At 44.0% G+C, this 26,786-nt stretch overlaps 1 protein-coding gene across 1 annotated transcript in view; it reads left to right on the top strand.

Moving 5' to 3' along the window:
• Window positions 1-253: 253 nt before the first annotated feature.
• The window catches only part of T265_00345 (hypothetical protein), a gene marked incomplete at both ends in the record, with an annotated part of 41,859 nt that continues 15,326 nt past the window's right edge, over window positions 254-26,786 (top strand). Inside the window, 3 exons of the mRNA XM_009164090.1 lie at window positions 254-519; window positions 10,241-12,223; window positions 20,553-20,714. Of these exons, the coding sequence (XP_009162354.1) occupies window positions 305-519; window positions 10,241-12,223; window positions 20,553-20,714 (2,360 nt within the window). The remainder of the gene's footprint in view (window positions 520-10,240; window positions 12,224-20,552; window positions 20,715-26,786) is intronic.

The following is a 26,786-nucleotide window of genomic DNA, read 5'->3' as shown; positions in this document are numbered from 1 at the left end:
CATTCGCGCACGTGGTCGTCATTTGTGAGCAAGGCACCTCTCGCCTTGTCCTACCGCGGCACGGCCATTCGCCGATGAGGCTGGCCTGCAGCTGAGATCAATAATCTCTTAGCCAATAAACTTTCTGCGAATTACTTCAAGGTGAGTGGCGCGTTTGCTTGTGACCAATCATCGAGTGATTCACTCAATGGTCACCTACAGCCGTCCGTTCAGGCGGCAGATGCGATTCCTCCGTCCGGGCGGTATGGGTGGTTGTGGACATATCCTTGGGACCTGGGATTTTTAAACGAATACTGTACCCTTTATGCACCAGTCGCGCGTTTTATCCGCACATTCTTCACAGGCAAATTGTGGCACGTGTTTGGCAATTAATGCCTCTGATGGACAAAACTCTATACGGACTTTTTCTCCTACCCGTGTACAAGCAGATCAGTGTAATCCGTCCAACTCAGGGAACTGCGATGCCTATTGTTTCAGCCGTACTTCTGATGGACAAACCACACACATGTCTACAATAGAGTAAGCGTTCATCCTCACTGTTCATTTAGACATAATTTAGTCACGAATGTATGAGCATTTTGTTATGTACCACATTAATCGAGGTACATCATAGATGTGACCTTCAGCTGAAATTCATTTGAGCCTCCCGTGAAAACCATCCTAATTTCCGGGCATCCAATCCGCTAATCAGTTTGATAGAGATTCAGAGATTAAGCCAAATTGGTGAGTCAGTTACATAATAAAAAAGTGGGTTTTACTAAAATGGTGGATCCGTGTGCCTAACGAGCTCTTTCTAGCGAAATACACTAATTTGCATAACAATTTGGTTTTGACGGGAGACTTGCCTGGGACCCAGTTGGGTCTCGTTTTTAAGCAACTGAATATGCTCTATCAGACTCTGTCAGCTGACACGACGTTCAATACATTATATAGACGTACTGCCAAACTGGTATGCAAATTAGTGTATTTCGCTAATCTCGTGCAATTTGGGTCCAAGTAAAACATAAGGTTGACGAAAACTCGGGGATTGCCCCTACCTGATGAGCCCCAAGAAGAGTAAAACCAGTCGGTGGCTGTCAGAATTTTCAACAACCTTATGAGTAGTGTATAATATTTAGAAATGGTTAGTTCGTACTCCAGGGCACCTATGCACTATGAGGACACCACGCTTAACCAGTTGAATTCGATTTGACCGACTAAGTTTAAGATAGACAGGTCACAGCCCTCTAAAGAGGCTGTTTGTTTTAAAATTATCCTGCTGTCTGATTCATACTAAAGAGGAAATAGGGGTCGCTTTTCTCCAAACCCATTCAGTGTGTCAACTTTCCAACCAGAACGATCAGGGCAGCTCAACAGCTTTCCTTTGGGATCTTTCCATGGAAGACGCACCAGTCAAGAGTGAGTGCTCCACTGTTTTCAGTGAAGAAGGACTGCAAACAGTGTCGGGAACCGGAGCATAAATGTTATGAACGACGAGCTTCCTCTTTAATTGGTACAGGCCACCAGGAGAGTGTTAAATTGACATAAAATGATGAAACATCCATTTGTAGAGTTTCTTGACAGTCACAGATGATAGATGAATGGCTGAAACTGTACTTGAAAGCTGAGAGAAACTCTGGTAGTACATGAAAAACGCCTGAATTCGGTATCCGTCTGTGAGTATAATGGTCGCTTTCTGGGCATCGACGCCAGAATTGTGGCGTTGGGGTAATTTCCTCCCAAGCTGTACACGTCTGAGAGCAGTGCACATTGACAATGTACGGGTTTCTACGTCATTATCATTATCATTATCAATACATGGACCACGAGAAGCTTGATTAGAGTGTAAATTCGTAGTGCACTACTCATAAGGTTGCTGAAAATTCCTCGACAGCCCACGACCAGTTTCGCCCTTCTTGGGGCTCATCAGGTAGGCACAGTCCCCAAGTTCCCGTCAACCTTATGTTGCACTTGAAACCAAATCGCACGAAATTAGCGAAATACACTCAGCTGGAACTCAGCAGAATCTGTCGTTTGTGATGTTTCCATGCAACTGAATGTGCTGCACCAGGCCGCCTCATGTTTCAGTTGCTACAGTATTCAACTGAATGTGCTGCATTCAGCTGGGTTCCGGCTGAGTCTCTCGCCAAACCAAATTTGTTTGCAAATGATTATTTCGCTTGATTAGAATGGTTCGGTTCCCTCGTCTGCCACTCGAACGGCCGGGTGATCCTGCAGGACGATCGGCCATACGTGGACCGTAAAAACTGCTCTATGGTTTATGATAATCGCTTGAAATCTTGTTAATTTTCGTGTGTTTCTAGTTGACTTCATCTCTGATGAATCTGTTCACAGGTACGAAGGAAGGTGATATAAGGATACCCTAGGACATTTGTGAGTATGTCACTAGTCTATTAGTCACACAGTACGGTATGTCATAGGGTGGGCACACTGTTGAGTACTAACAGAGCATTTGAATTGGAAGTTGCATTTAGACTATGGAGCAGTCTCCAGCGGACGAATGTCGAGTTGAAAATCGCATTTACATGTCAGCCAATGTTTGCTGTCCTTGGACGGTCACAATAAATACGTACGCGAATCAAAAGGTTCTCGTCATCGGGTTACCAACTGTGAGCGGTTTATTCTGGCTCGCGCATCTGCCCCATATCCAATTTCAGGAATGGTGGATTTAGTTATGCATGACAGATGAGGACTATGCGCTCTGTCTAAACACAACACTAACGAGACTGGTTACAGACTCGCGTCTAAAGGATTATTGTTCCATCCGCGTGTCGTAAGCAAGCAAGCAAATAGCCCAAAGCAAGTGGGATGTGCACATAGATGCAGCCAAATTGTCTGTGAAACTTGTATTGTGTCATCTGCTCCAGGTGTGAGCGACGAGAGTACATAACATCATTGTCTCAAATGAAACGTTGAGGATTTTTGTGTACTGACAACACGATTGCCCTTGAACATAGGACTACTAAGAGGCAGTGCACCAGGTCTCTACCGTGATTTGTGAAACGTTCAGTGTGATATGTACGTACACTGACACCCTCATGCCGTATAGGTGGGGCCATCATTCTCTAAGTATTCGCTTGCACTAAATGTGACATCACCACTGGACATAAGATTGCGTGGGATTATTAACTACGATGTTTGACTAAATCCCTCAGTCTTGTCATTTATCAGTGAGAAAATGTTTCAACTAGATGCGTTTAAAATTAATCACACACTTCACGTCCAATAAAGAGGACATTGTCATTCATTCACATGTTCGCTTTATCCATGTTGAAACGCCCAAGTATGGCAGGTTTATAAATGCGGTTTTTACATTTCTGATTACCGTTTTAACAGCTTGCCTTGAGCTGGTCTTACCTCTAAGACCTTCACCTGTTATTCATACGGTGTGTACACTCTGTAACAGCGGTCAACAACTAAATGATGCTTTCATAGACGTCCTTGCGAGCATCACCGGCCTTGAGCACCATTGTTCGTTCTCATATGTGACCTCAACGTCTGTAATTGGATCCGTTGATTAAAAAATTTGGCTAACAAGTAGAAGAAACCACCGTGAAAGCTACGAGATTTTAAGCGACTATCACGATCATGAACAGTTATTCAGTTCCAAGTAAGGCTGAATTCCTACCGAACCACATCGATATTCTACTGTTAATTTTCCGGCGTCTCTTTGTTGTTGCAAGTACTCATTAGCTTCCAATGAAGCCGTCATTGTCGTACCCATGTAGATCCATCCAAAAGCTCTCATTTGTGACTTAGAAAACAGATCGTCCATAGGCGATCTTTTTAATCTAGTTCACAGTCCGCAGCTTTTTTTCCCGTGACGCCTTTTTCCATTCCGAGTTATCGTTCCCAAAATTGTTGGTTCCTCCTTATTTTGAACCCTTCTTGCCTGTTGGCGCTGTCTGATATTTGTGCAACGTAAGTCGTTTTTTGGAATTAGGGAAGACATTGTTCAAATCGTCTCCGTATCGACTGTATAGGACAACCATATTATAGATAGTGCGCTTCCTATGCGATGCACTAATCAAGGGTCGGAATAGGACCTTGATTTCTCGACTTTCCTACTCATTCTGTAGTCAGTCATTTCCCTCCATTACCAATAAAACACCATTTTGACACTTGCTAGACAGTACCAGCTTTGTTACCTCACAGTCATCGTAGTAAAATGACCTACACTGGACGTATAGTTGTGCTCGATGAAACAGCTGTTTTGGTGAGGAGTGAACGGTCAAAAGGTCAGGGTAGTGTAACCTTGGTCACGTGACTGACAGTAAGTTAACGACCATGAGCTCATTCGCTGCCGGTCGTTGCGTGTAGACATACTAACCTAACGTACTATCTGTTTAGCTTTTATCTACGGTTTGTGAACTTTCTGTTTCCCATAGACTTAATACACTACTCATAAAGTTGCTGAAAACTCTTCGACAACCCACGACCGGTTTCACCCTTGAGGCTCCTCAGGTAGACACAGTCCTTGAGTTTTCATCAACCTTATGTTATAATTGAACTCAAGTCGCACGAAATTAGCGGAATGCACTCATCATAATAAAAAATTGGTTTTGCGAGAGACTCACTTGGAAACTAGCTGAATCTCCAGTTTATGGTGTTTCATCATAAACGAGAGGTTCAGCTGGGTTCCAGGTGAGTCTCTCGCAAAATCAAATTCATATTGTATGCAGTTGTCGAAATATCTCCGATATCATGCATACCGCAATATGAAGTGGTCTCCGTACAGCACGTGCAATTGAGGAATACCCTAAACGAAAGATGCATGTGAATTCCGTTAATACGAAGGTAATTTGCATACGAGTGTAATTCTTCAATTGCAGTCAAACTCAATTTTTGCTACATCTATCCTTTTTGTGATTCACACACAAATGATATTCAAATGGACTACTCTATATTTTCGTCAAAATGAGCATAGCCTATGTTATTTCCTATCACGTCCCAATTTTACCTGCATAGGTTTATTTGGCTACACCACAGTTATGCTCGATTAATTATACTTACGTTCGAACCCGAATATTGGCTTATATGTTCGAAAAATGTCATGGAGCTTTTTCGATACACCACTGTATACATCCATACATATATGTAATGTAAAAATGGCAAGAACTATTACGTACGTATGTATGCATATATTCAACCTGTACGCATTAAGCTATCACATTGAAAGTTAGTTAAAATGTAGTGGGCCGATGATTTCTGAGGTTCTTATCGCTGTGGATCGTGTTAAATGGAACTGTTATCAACCAAAGTGCATCCAACATGATCCAGAATGCACCTGTTGAAACGTGCGATTACGTTGTTGACTTCCTCATGTTTTCGAAACAGAGCAGAGGAAACAGGGCAGAATAGGAAGAGCATTTTCAAGCTGGAGGCTAATCGATCTACCTGGAAAAGGGAATCCTTCAGCTGGGCCCATCTAGCTTAGATCATTCATGATCCTTGACTTTATGATGCCTTTGCTGAAGTTGGAGCTTGAAATTAATGCTGTTTCAAAATTTCGCTTTACGTCGAGACCAAATTGATCTATTTCATCAGTGTTCGTTCCAATCATGCTAGGTTGCTGGGTTACACATGTCCCTTTTGGAACCATTTTTACTAGAGACTAGAAATGTAACATACTTCGTTGCGAGGCCGATTGATTGTCATCATTGTTCCACAACTTGGTCACCTTTTAGTAATGCGTTCTGCTGTACTTGTGGCTATGCCAGAGCGAAATATTCTCCCAGGGAATTCGTTAGCATTTGGATTCCTTTGTGGCTTTACACAGCAAGTAGTTTTGATGCATGACTTGATCAGCGGACACTATAGGCTTACTTTATGGTAGTTAACCACCGATTCAGACCCAGTTGATTGCTCAGAGTTACGCTGCTGGTGATTCTCAAGGATGGAACAACCCTACGGTTCCTTTCGGCCTTCCAGCACTTCATGAAAATACAAAATCTCGATGACTATAAACTTCCCCTCACTGGTGAGCGAAATCTCGTGTATCAATGATTTGTACGTTCAATTAGACTCATGTAAGCAGACATTTTGAAATAGTTGACCAAAGGGCATTTGCGCAGCGAATGGGCCTATGAGGGATGAGGAACTGAGCTGTAGCGACCTGAATTTTCCATGGTAAAAAGTGTCGAATTTCCAGTTCACTTTCATTCAAGTGTTGGTTTCAATATAAAGTGTACATCGTCCATGGAGTTTCATTCAACCCACTCTACGGGTTAATCTGGGCTGGTCGCTATACCATACAAATTCAGTCTGCTCGCATTGAACAGAGCCACGGGATCAGATACAGCTCTAATTGCCATCACTCCTGCCTTGTCAACCACGTTCTATTTTGCAGAACTCAGTAATGCATATCTGTAGTAGCAACAAACGGTCGAATGCCATTTCGAACTAAGCACTGTCGACACGGTACTGTCACATTAAGTACCACCTTTCCACATAACACTTTTCTTTGGTGTTCCAGGTGGACAAAAAACATCCGGTTAAAGGGGAACACATGTAATAAGCCGTCATGTCAAATGCTTATAGATACAGTGTTGCTCGTCTTGTTTACGTTTTATACGTTTAGGCATAACAGAACCGACTTCACACAACTGCCTCATGGTTTGGCGGAAATTGTACTATTGCTTGGTCGTTGGTCTGTTCGCGGAGCTTGGGAGTCGGATTGTAAACGTTTAAGCTCCAATTGAGGTGAAATCGTCAGTGCTGGATTGAGTGGGCGAATTCCTTCTCTTCTGCCCTTGATTCTGGAGTTTCCAAACAGTATCTAACTAAAGAGAGTTGTTATTCTCGAGGTGACTTGCGTAATTTGGTTAGTCAGCTTGGAATCTGAGCTACGTTGTGATCTCATTTTCTATCTGGTTGGTTCGTTGAGCGGTTCCAATTCGACAGTTCTGTTCCTCCGTTATGATTGGACCGTTTCCTTCTTGCTTTGTCATCTAATTTCGTTCCAATTGATTATTCGATCGAATAACCTATTTTTACTTGTTTTCTTTCGTTGATCCGATTGGTCCGTCATATTATTGTTTTTTGGGTCCTGTAGGAAAGCGGGCAAAACCTTTCAGCCGTTCAGTGGCAACGGAGTGGAAATCCAACATTTCTAGAAGCAGTTTTTCCCGATTGATACGTGTTTCTGTACTTCCGAAACTGCTACAAGCTAAACCAAAAGAAACAGTCTATGAAATAGCTCACGTGATAATGGTGATTATTCACAAGCCTGAGAGAAACTGGTGCGTCAAAATACTCTGTTCACGGGTTTACACCAGAGCGGAAAACGCGGACGTACAAAGGGAATCGATGGCGAAGGTTTAAGCCTCCTAACTGAACGCGATGTTTGATTTTCATAACTGGTCTGGATTCAGATACCCATATGGTCTTGCTCAGGGTCTGAGTCGTTTTTTATCTGAATTTTTATCTGTTACACAATAAGTTTGTGACAACTAGGAAACACCGGAAGATTTTGCATAGAAAAGCATATCGGTAGCTTGGGTAGTGTTTACAACAAAATTGCGAAACTCAGCATAATTCAGGCATCAACCCCGAGTAGTTTAAGTATAACGGTTTTGGGGATTTGTTATGGCCAGATATCCTAGGCGAAAAAATTATTGAGCCGTATTCTTCGTAATATCATAGGTAGTTCTTGTTTTCCCCAATCTGTCTTTATAAACTCAAACTATCAATACATGCTCTAGTTCTTTCTGGGCTTGGACAGTCTGGCACTCTCTCAGCCCTCGGGTTCCCCGTGTTTGGCAGCTGTGCACCGAAAAGCTGCTACAACTGGTGGACTTTTCCTGTGTAATGCAACTCGAAGGCATTGTATTGAGTGAAAGCAGCGTAATGCTCTTCTGCATTATTCATAGAGCCACTTCAAAGAGTTTTCGTGTTTTTTTGGACCAATGCGATTCTGGCAGGTCGTGTGACACCAACCCGCTGCTCTAGATGGCTACGTGAAAAGGAATGGAGGTCTGTAAGTCTGAGGACCTAATTCACTACTTTCTTCTGCATCAAGTGATCAATGTATCCGGGAAAATTGCTATTCACTGCGCATTACGGGACAGCCTCATACTGCTTGAATCAGAGAGGCGCGAGATGGCCCAGTGGTTAGAGCGCAAATTTACTGACCGGAAGGTCAGTGGTTCGAACCTGACCTCTGTCTCTCGACTTCGCTGCCTAGGCTTGGGCAACATGGCAGTATCCCAGCCCTCGTGCTTCGTTCTGGTGGCATGGCAATTAGACACCAAAAGGGTGCTACAGCTAATCGATTTTGAACCAGAGGGGAATGCTCCCGTCCGGTTTAACATAGTACTCCCTCACTCTAGCAAGGCCCAGAAAGATTCTCCTGAGAAGGTGGTAAAAAGGACCGCATAAAATGCTTCTTGTGCTGGGACAATGAAGGTTCAAAGTGTTTTTAAACAGATTCTGAGTGTAATAAAATTTTCTATGAGTTGATTGCCCCAGCTATTCAGTAGTCTTTCATGTCCGTGATTCGTGCTCACTAGCACAGGGTAAACTTGTTCATTGGTCTTCATCATCGCCACTTAGGCTAACAGTTGGTGTTTTTCATTCAGCGAACCGTGATTATGAACCACTAGTCACGATAAGCTTTGATAAACACTTATTTTTATAGAACAACAAAAACAATACTTATTGGGAATTTGAGGAGATTTTACCGTGCGTTTTTTCTTGCTACTCGTCAGCTACTTAATTTACTTGTAATTAGGCTACAGCTGAACGAACGGTTAGGTGCGGTCTATACGAGCGAAGCGGAGTATAAGAGAACTTATAATTGGCACCATTCTATGAAAATACGATCCGGTAGGTTTTTTATAAAATGCCTGCCCTTATCGTGGCACACAAGTCGCCCAGCCGAAGCTTTTCTTCTACCGTTCTAGTGATGATGCGACAGTTGGTTGTGATGATGCACCATTACTGTATGAACCGTTCTGAAGACTAAGGGTAGTGGCTTCCTTCAATTTAAACCTCGGTGGCTCCTCCTTCAGTGGCCTAAGTGTGGATCTTCCCACTTCGCCGTCATTGAGACTTCATTAGCCTTGCTTAGCTTGCTTTCCCTCAACCACTTTTTCGTATTATTGTGTGGTGTGAGGAATATACAGCGTTAGAAACAGGCCCGCCATTGTTTGACATTTGGGTCTTATGAATGCTACTTATTGCACTCTGGAATTTGAGTGAGAGCGCAGCATTTGTGTGAGTTCTGGTGAAGTTGTCTTTGAACGAAAAGCTCGTTTTTCATTTGCCGAATCCGGGATATGGTGCGTGTCACTTTCAGCTTCTTGTTTACTTGGTTACTTTATATTAGTCTGTTATAGATTTGAGTGCCCAACTCATCCAGTTGTTCACAGAACTACATGCTATGTGCGGATAGCCAGTCGCGTCGCTATTGAGTAGTAGCTGAACGTCGAAGGCCGTAAATTCTGCTCTCTTTTCGCAGGATTTAGGCTTCGGAAATTAGCAAGATTTGGATGAAGTTCTTTTGAAGTCGTCAATCTTAGCTTCCAAAAAATATCGACCTAATCAGCCTTTCCATGATTCACTCTACTAAAAAATGTCACTTTCTCCATATTGTAGACGCGGGGGCATCGGCAACAGTGTTCTGCAATGTTTTCCGAACTTCGCGTTTCTAATGCCTACCTTCCTTTCCTAATTTTCCGTCTCAGTCTTGAACAATTGTGTCCACCAATTAGCCAGTATGTATTTCTTTACCTTATTTTACTGAGTAGAATCAGGTTCTTCGGAACACGAATACTCGCAAACGCGTGGTTTATGTGACATCTACTCAGACAAATACAGATGTGAAATGTGAAACAAGGTTGAAAGAGCGATTCAGGATGCGTTACAGTCAATCCAGAGACAGGACGCTCTCCAGTCCTTTTGTTGAGTTGTTCTGACTAGTGGGCCTTTACAGTGTGAATACTTACACGTAATTTTTCGAGGACGCCTAGGAGTCTACCCGGACTGTTTGACTACTGTTTGCGAACGTTTTTGAAATGTCTCGGCTCCTTGTGTTCCACAATTCTCAAGACCTCAAATTGTCTCCAAGCTTTGGACATGTAGTTACCTAGGCTCTCTGTAGCGGGTTCGCACATGACTGAATCCCTCCCCCGGTTTTTCCTTTTTTTCAGTTTTAAAAAACTGTAATGTTTTTACAGCATATATATATATATAATATGTATGTAAAGCGCCTCATGTGTCCTACTTTTCCACTGCATAGCACTTCAAGTCGGACGAGTACAAGACACAATCTTCACTGCTCCTCACGTCCAGAAAACACACCGGTACAATTCAATGGGGTTTGTCATGATCGTTCGCTGTTTTACGGCAGTGGTTCATTTCCTGGCGAATCTGGAGATAAAACCCTATCCGAGTCAGGATTAAACGAACCTTCTAATTGCCATCAACTATCTGTCAGTCACCAATGTAGTTGCAATGGTCAACAGACCACTCAGCGACAGTCCCCCAGAACGATAAAGACGGGGCGGTATTTTTCAAATAACCACTCTGCATATCAAGATGGCAACCTGATTCGCGCTGCTGTTGTGGATCCGAGGGGCGGCGCTGGTCCGCTCTCCACGAACTCTATCATTGCGCCAAATTCGTTTACGGAAGTAGGGCCGTTGTCAAATATCCACCCACTGCGAGCTGATTTCGGTAATGCAAGCTACGAACTGAGTGAGGACTTGCAGGCCAAGGAGGTTGAATTGATCGAGCGCAGCTACGGCGGTCGACTAAGGGCCCAGAGAGCGGCCCGCATTATCCAGAATGTTTACCGTGACTATCGGTTACGAACGGAGTACGCCCGTCTCTGCATGGAAAACTGTTCAAAACGCAAAATCCAGGACCATGATTCCATCCTTCCAGCAACTGGGTTGCACCAAACCTCCTCTCCACCGAGTGATCGTCAAACGTCCGTGAAATTCGATCTTCGTCGAAGCGAAAACCAATCCTCAAGGTCTTCTGGAAGTCTTGAAGATCTGGTTCTTGAGCAAGCCTATGTTGATTGGGCTCTGAAGGCAGCCACAGAGCAACTTAGCTGTGGCGTTTCCTCCAACTCGGATAGCACTGGTGTCATCTCTTTTGATCGGACTTCTCATAATAGTGGTACATCTAGGTCAAACGATAAAGCACTTACGGAAGACAATCAGGTTGCCTCGTCCTCTTGCAAGGGTATTGTTCACGATCATTGTCACGCGGAATTATGTCGCGACCATGAGACTAATTTTTCTGTTGGTTCACGCCTTTCCAACCATCGTACTAGTCCAAATTGCTCCGCCATATATCCCCTAGTCGCCAGAGATACTAATTCTAACCACACTATTCCAAACAGTAACTTCGCACAGTGCAGCTGTCTAACGAGAACCACCGCGGCTGTACTTTCATGCGAAATACAAAGACGCCGGACTAGCCCGATTCGTAAACTATCTTCACCCACGTTGACACGTAGGAGCCAACCCAGATTTGAACAGTCATGTAGGGATTCGGTCATGCCTTCTAGTCAACGTTCACATTCCGGTTTGAAAGGTTCCTCCACCACACCGGGCCTTTTATCTAGTCAGGGTGACTGTCATAGCGTATTCGTCCCAAACAAACCATCAGAGCCGTCACCGTCAGCATTGCCCTGCTCGTCACAACAGGACAGTTGTGTTTGCCAGTGCTCAAAGTGCTCCAGAAGCAATGGGGTTTGTACACACTCAGCTGGACTGTTTCCTGCCGATCATGTCAATTCCTTCACTAGTGTCAGTGGTAAGCGACCAGTGCTCACAAACGGAGTTACACTGGACTCGTCGCGATTATCTTCTCGCACTTGCTCTCGACACACAACTCATCACCCTTCAGGTCACAATTCTAGTTCAGCTACTGCCTGCCACAATGCTTCCAGACCCGTCCTGGTAGCTCTCCCGACATCCGTCGCGTACTGCAGTTCATCGGGACATAGTTGGAATTCGTCGACGGTAGCACAACATCAACTTACCGGGTTATCGATAGAGCAAATGAAGCATACACACCTGTTTGTTCCGACACAGTGTCGTGCTTCTCATGCACCTCAACAATCTCTCACACGAGTGCTTCCATCTGATGGACAGCACTCAGTCCCTTCGCTACAACCCTTACCGCTGCAGATAATCAAACAACAGGCCCGTAATGCAGAGAAAAGAAGAAAGCGGATTTACCGCATCGGTTTAAATATGTTCAACAAGTGAGTCATGCACTCCTCTTTTGTAAACGGTTCTATCGTTCGTATTCCTTGATCCTCATGGACTTACTGCTTGGAACCAGTAAGAACATTTCACGGAGTAAAACTGTCCAAGGCTCATCTCATACAAATTATAACTTGGCGGTCTCATTTGAGGTCAAATGTTACTTGTCAACAATGCCATATTTTAGCGAAACACAGAGGAACTTCCCTCACTTATGTATGATAAACCTGAGCATACACAAGTGCTCCGCGCAGCAGAACCACCTGGGCACCGAACACAAGTTTGTCGAATATGGACCGTGACATTACGGTTACCTTGAGTCACTGTATGCCAGTCAGCTGAAGAAGAGCAGTTCATCAATTATACGCTATTCACAAACTTGCACTCGGATGAATTTGGTGGTATTCGCGCGTTACAACTCCCAAGATGATTACCATGCTCTATACTTGCTCATACTGCGTATAGTAGTAAATAGAAATCGCTCTTTGACTATCATGTGCCCAGCCGTCGGTTAATCCCGGTTTGTGCAACCGAAGGGATTGTGTTTCAGACGTATTTCAAGTGGCTGCTCAACCATTCTACCTCAGCATCACCTGGAATAACTTAAAGTTGCTGTGTAACATAAGTAGGCAGCAGAATAAAGTTTCTGAGCGTTTTCCGAAGCGTTTCCTAAGAACTATGTGATAGCCGAAGTCGATCTTGGATTCACTGACTTAATGATACATCTTTGAGCACGTCACGCAATTGATTTTTATCAGGTCATCGGAACATTCCCTTAAATCCAGTGGCACCATACACTTTTTGTTGAATACAAGGACCAGCAATGTACGCATCAAAGGTGCCACTTAACCCAAGCCGCTATCCTCTCGTATGCCCTAGTGAGACTTTGAGTTTCTAACCTCTTGCGAGTGTACCATTCACTCACCAGTGTAAACTATTATATTTGTGTGACTGACAAAAGTAAATGAAGCGCTAACACCTCTCAGCATGTATACTGGTGTTCCTGACGAAATAGGTGAATACGACGTAGCTTTGCTGGTTAGTTATCGATAAATATAGGGCTCAAATGAGGTCTTTCGGCTGATTGTACCTTTTTTAAACGGGTTCCTATTTCTCATCCATTTCATTTTATTATATCTCAACTGAACCGTAAAGCACAAATGTATCATTTACCCGCTGTTTTTTGGATACGTATCACCTCCATAGGTGGCATGTTCTATTCAGGGAATACCTTATCCCATTAGGTTTAACGCTAGCCACAGGTTTGTAAGGCTTCAGTCATTCCAGGGCTCAAATCTTGTTGACTGACTGTTCGGACCATTGCAATGTAGGATTAAACTGAGATACGAGCACACTTTGTTTCAATTCAACAATCTGAGCCCTAAGCTTATTCACCCTGGCTACCAAGTCTGTGTTTGTGTTCGTGTGTGTGTGCAAGCTCATACTTGTCGGTGCAGCCGATCAGGTTACAATCAGCGCTATTTTTGTAACATGACCTGAATATAGACCGGCGTGCTACCTGTTCTGGGTTCGTTCAGTTGACTGAGACACAACTCTGTCAAGCTCCCTGGTACGTATTAATAGCCACATGCTGTTTCATGCAACCTACCTTTTAGAAGCACGGGTTGCATATTGTGCCAAATTTTATAGAAGACAACGGGTTTATTCTGCTCATGTGGGTTGGAAATAATAATAATAATTGTTCAGCTGTAACACCCTTCCGGTGCCTAGCTGCTATGCCACCCGGAGGAAGCATGAGGGCTGGGATACTGCCAGGTCGCCCAGGCCTAGACAGGGGAAGTCGAGTGGCAGAGGTCGGGTTCGAACCACGGACCTTCCGGTCAGTAAATTCGCGCTCTAACCACTTGGGCCATCTCGCCCCCCATGTCGGTTGGGCGCCCCCATTAACCAGCTCTGTACATATCCTGTTATGGTCGTCAGTTGCGCATGCACGGCGTTGGACCATCGCTTGCTGGTTTCCAAAGCCGTGAGGTAAACAACCTATGAAATATAAGGGAAACCAAGGCAGAATGGATTGGCAGTTAGTTAGCCAGTTAGTAGTGGTTCAGCAATTCGTTACAGTACTACTGAATAGACAAATAAGAGAACGCAATGCATTAGAACGATCTGGATCGGGGACTTATAAAAACTGGCATGGCTGACTGTTGCGTGTCATGCTTGGACGAAATACATGATTTTTATATAAGTGCTGAGCATCTGTGGGTACAATTTCATTCAGTAAAGTCGTGTGGAGATATTAATTTGATCTAGTATGGGTCAGACAAGCCGCATTCGAATACTGACATAAAGAATACCACAGGAGCCAGAAATCAGTTTGTTGCGTCGACCATTTTGTTGGAAAAAACCAAGCACATCGCCTCTTCACAACTTTTAAGGCTAGACATTTCCACCAGTATGAGGGAGAGGGATTTTTTCTCCGTAGTAGTGTTCAACATAATAGCGCTGTACTCCAGACACGTCGCCTACCATCGGAAGTACACAATACTGTGCCGTTTAACTTTCTGTTAAGAAGAACATCCGTCGACAACTATCTCTAAACCTTCCTTTACTTTTCGCCACACACCATCTCTTACATTCCATTAGTCAAGGCAAATTTATCCCATTGTAAGCAGGAACAGATGGAACGACATGGGTAGTATGGGAATAGACAGTCCAGTTGTTTTCTCATCGGCTTGGACTCTGCGATTATTTTCCCTGTCCCTATATTATATCGCGTCTGAGGTCCATGAAAACCTGTCGACCTTAAAAACACACTAGGTTGTCTTGACTATCAACCCAACTGGAAACCAAAACAGACCTTAAAAACACACTAGGTTGTCTTGACTATCAACCCAACTGGAAACCAAAACAGCTTTCGTGGTACACAGTCAACTGAAAAAAGTGTAAGCGAGAGCCTCGAGTTAACACTCTCTTCGCTTGCATCTAAATATTTAGGTTTACGACAGGGTATTCTAGTGTGATCAGAAATGAACTCCACCCCCCTATAGCGATTACCTGGCATCGCTTGGATTTAGTCGACTCACCAAATCGTGTTCAGGAGGGAGGGAATTTTCGCTTTTCCATGCTGTAAGTGGGCGAATGTCATATCTCTGCACTCGGTATCTTCAGAACACACGAGTCCGTGATGTCCACTCTATATCGTCCCACTCAAACTATTTATTTATTTATCTTTACTCGATATGGAGTCTACTCATAGGGGCTACAAACTGGTGATAGTGTCCGCAAAAGCTGATTAAGGAGGCTTTCTGAGACATATTCCAACTTTTTATAGATATTTGGTCCTGTTGATAATCTATGTTGCTTTCAAACTTGGTTGAGGGCATACAGTGACTTCGTGTCGATCATATGTATACGTATGTTACCCATTAAGGCTTTCCAAATGTTATTAAGGTCTTTTTCTCAGTGCTTCGTAAATTTTTAAATCATCCTGAACTTCACGATCCTTGATCTGTTATGATTTTCGTACCGTTCCGAAACGAAAGGCCATTAGCGCAGCTTACCTTTGCGATATTTCCCTGTTGGTCTAACTGACAGTGGGAGTCCCGAAATAGACATTTGACCAATAGGTTACCGAGACTACAGTCTGTCTACAGTTCTATCCCGTCTGCTCTTTGCTTTTCAGCATTCACCTTTGATGATGTTGGCATGAATTCGCCCAGTTATAACAGTGGCGTAAAGGTCATATCTGCTTTGCGCGAGACTATCCGATCCGCACAGTCTGTGTGTCTAGTCCATCCGCCCATTTTTTATGGAATTGACTAGAAGCTGAATAAAATGTCTTGATTACTAGTTACGAATGTTGGTAATCTCTCTTCTAACTAAATGGAAATTCCGTTATTGATGGCATGAGGCTAATTTGTATTCGCATTAACTGTAAGCACTGGAGGTTCCTAAGTTACCGGCTTATGTGATCCGGTGGAGCGTAATTTCTCACATCGTTATTGGCTATTGCCTTGGCCGTAGTTCATTCCTGATGTTTTCACCGGTGTCATACTTGCTTTTGCGGTCTCTTGCCTCAGTAGTTGCGTTGCGTTGTGCTAACATAAGCAGCCTGTAGATGATTTGTTCGTTTACTCCGTTTGTGTATGGTCAGCCTTGTTGTTCGGCCGTTAACGGAATTTTGTTGTTCCTTTCACCTTATCCACAGTCGTTTTATCACGTGCAATCTTTTTCGATTCCCACCTCTGCTTGTTTCTTGTCGGGATGTCGGTTATACAAAGGAAACACACCTAATCTAATGACATCTTCAACATCATTCAGCTGGCTATAGCCTGTGCTCTTATGTTCTCTTAAGCCCGTTTTCACCCACAATATGCCCTGCATGGTATAACCCATCTTGAGACCACACATTCTTACTCAACACATGTTCAGTTCACCTGGGGTATCTTTTCGTTGTATTGCTGCCGTACATTCGGAACGAAGCACGAGGTCTAAGGTAGGAGCGATCTAGAAGCCAGGATTGAGTTCGTACCATTAACTTCCCAGTCCGAGGCCCCAACCCTTTATGGCTGAGCTATCTCGAGCTCAGCGCCCAATAAATCCTTTGCATTGTCCCACCAAGCCTGAAGCAGACAAGCGTAGTTTTTATCTTGCGACGTTCGTTGGCTGTCGATATTAGAAAGGTCTTGGAAGCTGGTTGTGGCTAAGTTGCAGTACCTAATACGGAACTGAGCTGAACATACCCTAATGAGGACTACTTGGAGCGGACTGGACACAACGGGTATTCATCTGGTAACATCCGACAATTCAATCCATTATGGCGAATCCTGCTGACAACCTTCGGTGTGTCATACCCGCGACCTTCAACACACGAGGTCGAGCTAAAATTCTCGCGATGGTGGAAAAGCGCCGAGCTAAACATGCTCGATTAGGATTGACTTATATTCCGACCAATCGGGTGTATCTTGTTTCGCATTGTGGCTGGTTTCTGGCGCATCTGCCCGATCGGCGTGATGTTCCTTTATTTCGAGCGGCTCGCCTCCGGACGTATTATGAAGGCAATCTTCCGATGTTCCCCTTCAATCCGCCAATGCCTCCTGAATTCTTCAACTGACCAAAGTCAGTGTGAATCAGATGGAACGTAACAACTATTCAGACGTTAACTTTTACAGGCATCTTGTTTGCCTCACTGACTATCTTTGTTAGGGTCTTGCTCACCGTCTGCTCCTTAATGGCTCCGTCCGAACAATTCCAAAACAATGCTTGAAGTACATCATCCATTTCAACCTAAAAAGTTGATGAAACTGTGTCCAGAAGCTGATCCCACTTCACATTTGATGGATTTGATCTGCTTCTTAACATAGCCAACTTATTTTTCCAAGTAGGATGGATAAAATAATGATTATAATACAGAATCAATAATCAAAATACCCTAAGTATAAGAGTGACTGACAAGTCATTTGGTGACCGAATCGCATTGTAATACCATTGTTCCCTTACTGGATCCTCCGTACTGAAGCAGGATCGGGTGATATCAGTAGTCATTCAGCACATTTGAAATAGTTACAGGCCCGTTTGTACCTGATATGACCGAGGCTAACAGTCGAGATTCTTGTGCGCCCTGTGCAAGTGGGTGCAAGCTTTGGGATTCAGTTGACTAAGAGCTTAACGTAGAAGAACAATCGGTAGCTCGACTGGTGATTAGTTTATTATCGCCGTGTCATTCCACGAACAAGTTTTTCCGTCAGCTTCCCTTTTTCAAACAAATCATAATGAGATCACTGAACGTTCGTATCCTGTAGCGTTCTTTGTTGAGTATTAACGCGAGGTGCAGACTACTTGACACCAGCATACGACTTTTGATTCCTTGAATGTCTTTTAAACCTTTTTGCATTGAAACCTTGATTGCAGTGTTCAGTATCGTTCTATTCCACATGTTCCTTTTTGACTGGTCTCTGTAGGATACCAGAGCAAATTCTCATCACTCTGCATCTGCCAAACCTTCCGCGTGAACTTGCATGCAGTTGCATTCGTTTCGTCAACTAGATCACCCCTAATGATCATTGTTGAGACACCTGTAATTGTGTTAACGATCCCTCACAACATCCGGCTTCATCTGAGCGCAGAGCACTATTACGGTAATAGTTAAGGAGGACAGCACCATGCCAACGGAATTGAGCTACCTTGAATAAGAAATGTGTTGTCCCGATTAAGGTGTTCAAGACGCCCGAAGTAATGCTTCATTCAGAGTTTTTGTTTACGGTCTAACTTCACGCTGGTTTTCAGGCAGCCTAAATGTGATTCTTTGTTTTCGCACATTCTCAGACTGTGAAAACCCGTCTTCTTATTTCTGCGCGCTCTTCTCTCCCATACACATTTGTCTCCAAAACAGATGAACACTGCGTTTTTTGTGTGCTTAGCTTCTGAAATTCTGCTCTCTTCTGAAGTTTTTAATGACCCCTGAATTAAGATGATGTCATGCCCGACCTAAAGCCGTCATCTTTTTTATGGTGGTAACACTTCAGTGCTGCCCTTAGGGATCATGCGGGCTGCAACTCATTCCCTCAAGGTTCAATTCTGCCAGGAACGCCAACGGGGAGCAGGCCGAAGTAGGGCACCGAATCCCCGTACTGTGAATAATCGTGAGGTCGTGAGGTAGTCATACTGTTCGCTGCGTCAGGAATGTGAGAGGAGTACAGTAATATGCTTTCTCCAAACATAACAGTGATCTTAATTACTGCCATTGGTAACGGAAGACCCAACTCCAACCCTTGGTTGATTGAACTTTGGGGATTGGGCACCGGAAATGGTGAAACCGGGATAGGCTGTTCAAAAATTTCCATCAACCTCAAGAAGTATCGTATCACGAAAGTCTGTCCAATGTCATTACTAATGAAGCATGAAGTGACCTTTCTGTACACACCCGGTTAGTGGTTATCAAACAAGAAATTCATTTTAGGCGTTTGTTAATAGTGTCTTGCTTTGCAAGTGATTATCTTCACATCTCTTGACCTCTTCCCATATGGTTTGGTTCTCCTCCATTGCATATCTTATTGTTAGTTAGTTATCATTTTAGCCTAACCAGTTCCTTGATTTGCTCATGATTTCGACCACAGTAAGTTCACCTGCATGATCTTCTACCTTGAGTAACTAAATGGCTAATTGCTTGTCACGTGATCCATGTTCTAGCTGTTCATTTTGCAACTAGCCAATGTCAGTTGAAATAGTCGGGCTATCATGGCGACGCCTAGTCTACCACTAATTTCGCATCGGTGATATCTTTTCTGAAGGTCATACTTTTTCGTGATTTTTTTAGTGGCTGTCCGGTTAAGCGCCATTGTGTGAAGCTGATGGGATTTTTGACGGGCGAACGGCTTACTGTTTTTCATACAGTAACCGTGGCGTCCTGGTAAATAGAAATCTGCTTTGTATCATTACTGGATTTGGTGAGTAATAAATTGCACAGAGTTAGTTTCTTTTATCCTATACGTTCACGTGAACTTTCTCTAGGGTCTTGGTAGTATTCACGAGAACGTACCCTAGCTCACAAATGGAGCGAGGCAGATGCTGTCTCGAACCTGACCCACCACACAGCGTAGTTGTTATTGGCCCAACAACAAGGGAACGGAAGTCGAACTTACCAAAGCAATTGGGCGCAGCGACACTGACTCGCTATTTATTATTCATTTACGTCTCAGCCTTGTGGCTATTGGTTGAATATTCTGATGGTCTCTGCTCTTCGTCCCCTTGCTGTTTTTCCTGGGTGTACATCGGCCAAACCGTGTCCAAATGCGGAGCCAACCAGGTATGGCGTAACCCTCACGGAGATCTACCGATACAAGATCGAATCCATAAACAAATACCAGTCCATCGTAGTAGTGGTAGTAGTTGTATACAGGCCGTAGCAGCTTGTATATCCAACCAGACTAAGAAACACATGAATGGAATATCAGTGAAATGCCCGCTTTCCGTGTCGGTCTGACCGTATTCGATACTTGCCAATGTCAGTGTCCTCATCTTTTTCAGACTGGTCTATTTTATCTTGACATACAGACCGTGTTCGAGTAAATCCTGCAGTTGAACTGGTGTTTTGTGGTCTTCACTTTAAACAGTGTGCCCTAAGGTACAGAAACACACTATGAACTAATCCCTGATAATGATCAGTTTGAAGCGACTGCTTATCATCGTAGACTAGTTTAAAATCTATAAAAAAAACTGCAAGCTATTGTTTACAGTAGTGGACTGAAATTGCAGTCCACTTCCTGATCGAATTGTAGTTAATTATGTGTTTATCATAGTATCACGCCTTCTTAATTAACACAAACAGGCCAGTACCAGTATGTTTATGCACGTTTGCGCGTGTTTCAGATCCGCGGTCAAAGGAATTGACTTTCTGGTTAAATGTGGTTTCCTCGACTGCTCCCCCGAGACTATAGCTCGCTTTCTGCTCACTCGCAAAGGTCTCAGCCGTGTGGCGATTGGTGACTACTTGGGAAATACCAAGGACGAGCTGGCGATGGCGACTACGCGGTTAGTTTTACATGCCATTCTTCGGTTCATTTGTCCAACTGCTTGTACGAACTGCTTGTACTATGCATCTGTATTACCATCTCGTTATTATTATTATTATTGGCTGTTATTATCATCACAATTTGGTCGTCATTTTCATCCACCCTGAAATTAATCTCCAGTTAGATGAACCGTTTCCGCTGTCACCTCTCTCCAATCGCATCCGATTGGTGGTATTCGTTTCATACGCAAACGGATCCGTTTGTTACTTGATGTTGACTGAAGGAAATGCACCGAACTTGCCACTACCGATGAATAGTGACCGCCAATCGACCCTGTATCGAGCATGCATGGTGGGAAGGTGGAGAAAGAGCTCTCAAATAATGACGACAAAGTATGACTCTGAAGTTATCTTCGCAATTTTACCATAATCATCGTGGGAAAAGACCACAGGGAAGCCTATCAAGTGAATCCTAAGCGGTTTGTGTTTTGTTAGCTGATTGAAGAAGTGCTTTCTGTGATGTTTCCTAAAAGTTTCTCATATTCCTAGTCTTTGTGCCCTTTGAATGAGGAACACGATGAAAGTTCTGTTTAATCCGACAAATATAGTCATTTGCATATTAATGTGGTTTTCACGGGAGACTCAGATGAATCTCTCTTTTATGATATTCTTCAGGTGACTGTGCTGCACAAAGGCCTCCTCATGTTTCAGTTGGTGCGATATTCGAAATATTTCAGTATGGCTTCATAAAGGAAACTACTTAATAGGTTTTTGGAGAGTGTTGAGCAACTTTGTAAGTGGTTTCCTTCATAAAAAAAGTTCTGCTTAGTTTGACAATCGTGTACGGATGTAAGGTTGCTCTAGTCGCTGCAGCCTATAACACTGGGTAGGGCAAGAAAGAGGGGGTACAGGAAAACGTTTTTAAGTAAAAAAGAACACTGGTTCAATCATCAAGAACAATGAAGAAATAGACATTACTGGTCGGATGAAATCGCCATGTTGGCGGGTGCCCGAACCTCACGGTGGACATCCACTAGAGCAGCCAAGGCCCCTTGTTTTGTTTCTTGCGCTCTATCTCTATTTCTGTAGCTGCCCATCTTGTTGTATCTTCTAGTTGGAATCTGTCTGGCGATCGATTGCCTGGCATATGGAGCACGTGGCTGAGCCAGCGCTGGTAGTGCAACCGAATCGACCTACCAACTGGACAGGCAGCTGATTTGTTGCCAAAATCCATTTGTCACACTGCAGCGTTGCTAATCTGATATTCTCATGGTATATGTGCAATGCTTCGAAGGCACCAATGGTAATAGACAAGCAATCTTCTGTTGTCTTCAGCCGTGAAGCCAAATTGTGCGGAAGCTTGAGTTGTAGACCCTAACCTTTACCTACAAACCAATGTTATGTTGAACCCAAGGGTGTCCAAGTTGACGGAAAGCAGAATAAACTTCATCAATTTTGGCATCCACTCCGTCGGATATGCTACCATTCGACACAGCTACCCAGATAGGCGAATCTGTCCACAATCCCTGGTGGTTCTGATGCCATGATCAGCTTTGGTGGAACACACACCAATAACGCTTTGCACTCTAGAGATACACTGCGCGTATCAAAACGCATGGCAACATTATTAAGATTGTGTGATGCATTTTGTACTTGGTTGAACTAAGTAGCGTAATGTCATCCACATACTCCAAACCTTTAGGGTTTTCTACTAAAGGAAGCTCCACATTTGGTAGATGACATGGCGAACATTGCTTCGACATTTGCTTTGATTACAAGGCTAAAAGGAAAAGGACAGTCCCAACAAACACCGCTTTTGTTGCTGTGCTTAGAAGAGCACTTTCCGTAGACTTTCATTTGCCTGAAGGTGTTGGGGTAGAAGTTTGGAGAAGTGCGATGAAAATCTCCCGCATACCGTTGGAAGTGAAGAAATCGCCACAAGGCAGCGTGGTTGCCCCGAATCGAACACTGCTTCTAGACCTAAAAGGACAACCATTGCTTGTATATTTATGGCTGTGTCCGAGAAATTGTCCCAAGGTCAAGAGTGGTCACTGTATTCACGACCTGAACGGAAGCGTGCTTGACTTCCACGCTTCTGTCCCACGAGTAATGATAAGCCTGTGTAGAATGGTACCTTCTTTTTTAACCGGGCGTTCTGACCGCCAGCCAGAATAGTGATATCCTTACAAGAGTGTCGAGCGTCCTCCATGAAAGGCGTCTTTGACAGTTATTGCTACAGTTTGTTGAGCTGTATGCAGAGATAACGACCAAATTTCGGGTTAGCTTTTTAGTCACAGATTCTGATTCTGATTGACCGCTTCTGTGTTACTTTTAATAGTGCCTAGTTAGGTTATTTTTTCTGGATAAAGATCTATGATTCGACACTGAAATCACAGAGCTACAAACACTCGGGGTTGTATTGGCATAAGCAGTAATTGGAGTTGGGGCTGATAAATTAGGGAGATTAACCGCTTCTCCTAGGCTTTTTGAGTATATGTTACTTCCTGATTGCTCAGGCCGAAGAATCGGATTTGTGTGAGTTATCCCATCCTGTGCCTCTGACTCAAAAGCCTGACCCACAATGCGGTTAGATGATGTAGGGTTTTGTTAGGGGGAACCTCACCACTTCTCCCGACTAAAAAGTCTGAGTCACGAGGTAACAGATATCAGGGTTTTATTGAGGGACCCTTCCCGAAACCATTGACTCAACAGTCTGATCCCACCTGGTTGTGGGACGCTTGCCTAGCCCGAGGGTTCAGGGAGTGGACTATAGCTGTCGGAATTCTAGTGAGGCTGCACTCAGCAGGTGCCTCTGAGCAATACCAGACCCTGATTTTAAAAGTGTCCCGACCCTGTTGAATAATATGCTGGTGGCCGTGGTCAACCCTCGGGCGACCGTCGTGTGCGGCTTTTAGGATTGATTTTTTCTAATCCGCCCTTCATCGGGATTAATCGGCATCGCCGCTTCCATAAATATGCACATACTGGTTCGCTGGAGGAGACATCTTACTGCCCCCCACACTTCCACACCATGACAGCACGATCATCTTGGAGTACGGGGATTTGCTGATGTTTGCTTGCTTCATTTTGGCCTTCCTGGAATGGCTGAACCTTAAGGGACAATGTTCTAGCCAGCGTAGCTTGGAGGATCACTTCAACACTCAAGTCCGGCCATCACTCTAAGGTGACAGCTTGTAGTCGGGGTGCGCAGAAAATCTCACAGACAGCTGAATAATTGATGTGAGGCAACCCAGTCCACCACATCGGTGGGTAAGACTTTGGAGATTTTACTCCTAATCCAATAAACAGACAAATTTGATAACTATTTCAGGCTCCAGCGGTACGTATCCAGGATTGTAGTGTCCGATCATGTTGCATGTAAACAGCAAACAGGACCTAGGTAACAGCACAATTCAGCTAGGAAGTAAGGATTGTTGAGGTTTAAGAATTAGCCCTAACCAACAAGCCTAAGAAGCACGAAACGGGTAGTTCCACTGATTTTATAAATCGAATTGGAACAATTCACGTGGTTTTCGTCTCATGTTTTGGCCTCATTACTGCGTGTATTCTACCGAATATTCTTACTCGTGTTCAACCGGTCGGTGCTGGCACAATCACTCATTCCAATGCTAACTCAAAGCCATTTTATTTAACTCATTTTCGTCAGCGTGTAGAAGTAAACCCCCAAGGTTTTTCATTCTTATATCATCCGCACGCTCGTTCCAGCTTCCACAGTTTCCGTAAGATTCTGAAATGCTACACTGTTCATCAAGCAACCATTATCAAGTGTTGATGCAACACATGTCGACTTCGATCGAATCGATTTGGCGTTTCAAAGGGGACCGCAAGACATTCTGTAGATGGTCTTATAAATTTCCGCACTGTTCAGGGTGGCTGGTCTTGAGCTGATGACACACTAGTTCGCTAACTTGAATATGGCGATGGAACCTAACCAAGTTGCAAGTAATCTTAGGGGGGGGAGGGAAGTCCCACAAGTCACACTAAGCTTCCGCTGAGATATTCTCACTCAGAGGACCGTGCGGAAGAGTTGTGAACGGCGTTGAGTCGTGCGTAACTACTGACTATCATGCCTATCTGGGTTTGAGTCTGCCAAGACATTCTCCACAAGGTTCAAGCAGTTTATACTGCTCTTCGGCTTTTTATCCTGGGTTGAATTCGCTTGTAGGATCATATCAGGGTTCCATATAAGGTTGTCGGTTGCGGAGGTTCTCGTTAATCTGAGTTTTGCCGGACACAGTCAAGCAGCCGGTGCAGTGGCGATGGACCTCGTTGTATAGCTACCAACTTATCAGTTTATTGCTGTTTACTCCTCCTCAAAAGCAGAACGATTATGCACCAACTTCCGCGAAAACTCGAAGCCAGTGTGTCACCAGCACCATTTGGCTATCTGCGTCTTAAAAATCATCGGGTTTTCTCGGTAGCCGGTGTTGTTTTGAATTGTTTTGACAGCCTGGTGGCACGCAGTGTTGTCAGTAATCCCTATTCCGTTCCATGTGGGCTGTGAACCTACACAGCTTGACTGTAGATGCGCCATAGCATGTAGATTGGTAGCTAAAGGCATGATACTCAACTTCAATAACTCCGTTTGTATCATCTCTGGGCCCATAGATCTTCTCGTGCAAGAAAATTTTCTTCGTTTCCATGAATAAGCCGGGTGAACCTCCTTCATTCGAGTTATAAAAGTCTGGATTAGTTAGCAGTATGTAGCTCCGAAAGCCGAGTTCCTTTTCATCGATTTGATAGTAGGAGACCCGTCTGTTGTTCCGAATGGTGAATGTTTTTATTCTGTTAAATGGTCGACTATACCAAGGTTGAAATAGAGTGACAACTGGACAAAGTTTACCTAGTTATGTACTCCTTTAAGTTACCCCACAGTGTGATTGATTGCGTTTGCCTCGCACCATAGTTTCATCTAGTCACCACAGAACTATCGGTAACATTCTGTTTATGTGTCAGCCTATGTCGCATACAGTGCACAGCCAGCTGTCCACAAATGAGGCAGAAGCACACACGACTGTTTTGAAAAGATTCGCATTTCGCCATGACCGTGCTGGCGAATGGGAGGAACAACTTTTCTCCCATCCCATATGTTTGTTCCCCATGTCCGCTCATCTGCATGTATCTATTATGTCATCCGGAGTGCAACCCCAAGCCACGTACCTAAGAAGAGAAGTCAGACTGTTTAGACTAAATCTGTCGGCCACGCCTGGTTTGTTTCTCTAGATGTGCCCATTTGTGATTTCCGAGCTTCTACATCCACTCCCGAGCAAGAATTGATTGACGCAACCTGATAGAATTTTTGTTTGTCCTTTGTTTATGTCACTCGTTGCACGCACCTGGGACTATATTTCTATCCGTGGTATGAAGAAACAAACAAGCAACCGAAGGCCGACCATCAACCTTCACCATAGAATTCAGTTGGTTATCATCACAACCCAACTTCTCCGTAACTTTTGATCTCTGAAGCTAGAAGGATTATTATAAGTTGTATTTTGAAAGCCTTCAATCATCACATAAATCATTAAACGTATCATTCCGGGCAATGTAAGCGTATTTCCGGAAAGATAACTTACCGGGAAGCCAACCAGATATTGTACTGGTTAATGGTGCAAGATATCAAGAATAGTATGAGGTTCGTATTCGCGAAGCTCAAACGTTTTTCAGTTGGTGCCTTCCAACTGGATTTAGCTACTTCCTAGCGTGCATCCTGTAGACCGGTCCTAACCGAGATCGGTACTAATTCCACCTATAATTCAGTAGTCTGGATCGGATGATCAGTCTAGGACCAGGCTTTCCGCTTGTTTTCAAGACTGCCAACATAATGAAGCAACCTGAGATGCATCATCATCATCATTGCCAGCTGTAATAACCGCGTACTCGTCGTACAGTGGTGCCAGCTGCCGCAGTTTCGTTCACCGATGATTTGGGGGAGGGGGTAGGTAGCTGCGCATTGCAGGCGCGAGCTGGCAAGTTGGTGCATAAATCCAGCACTGTCAGTGGGCTGTCAAGTGGGGGGTGGAGGTGAAAAAGGAGCTATGTATTGAAGGCAATAGCTTTGATGCACGAGCGCC

Source organism: Opisthorchis viverrini (assembly GCF_000715545.1).
Source record: "Opisthorchis viverrini unplaced genomic scaffold opera_v5_3, whole genome shotgun sequence".
Taxonomy (NCBI): domain Eukaryota; kingdom Metazoa; phylum Platyhelminthes; class Trematoda; order Opisthorchiida; family Opisthorchiidae; genus Opisthorchis; species Opisthorchis viverrini.
Note: the sequence above shows the minus strand (reverse complement) of the source record. Positions and strands in the feature narration are given on the sequence as shown.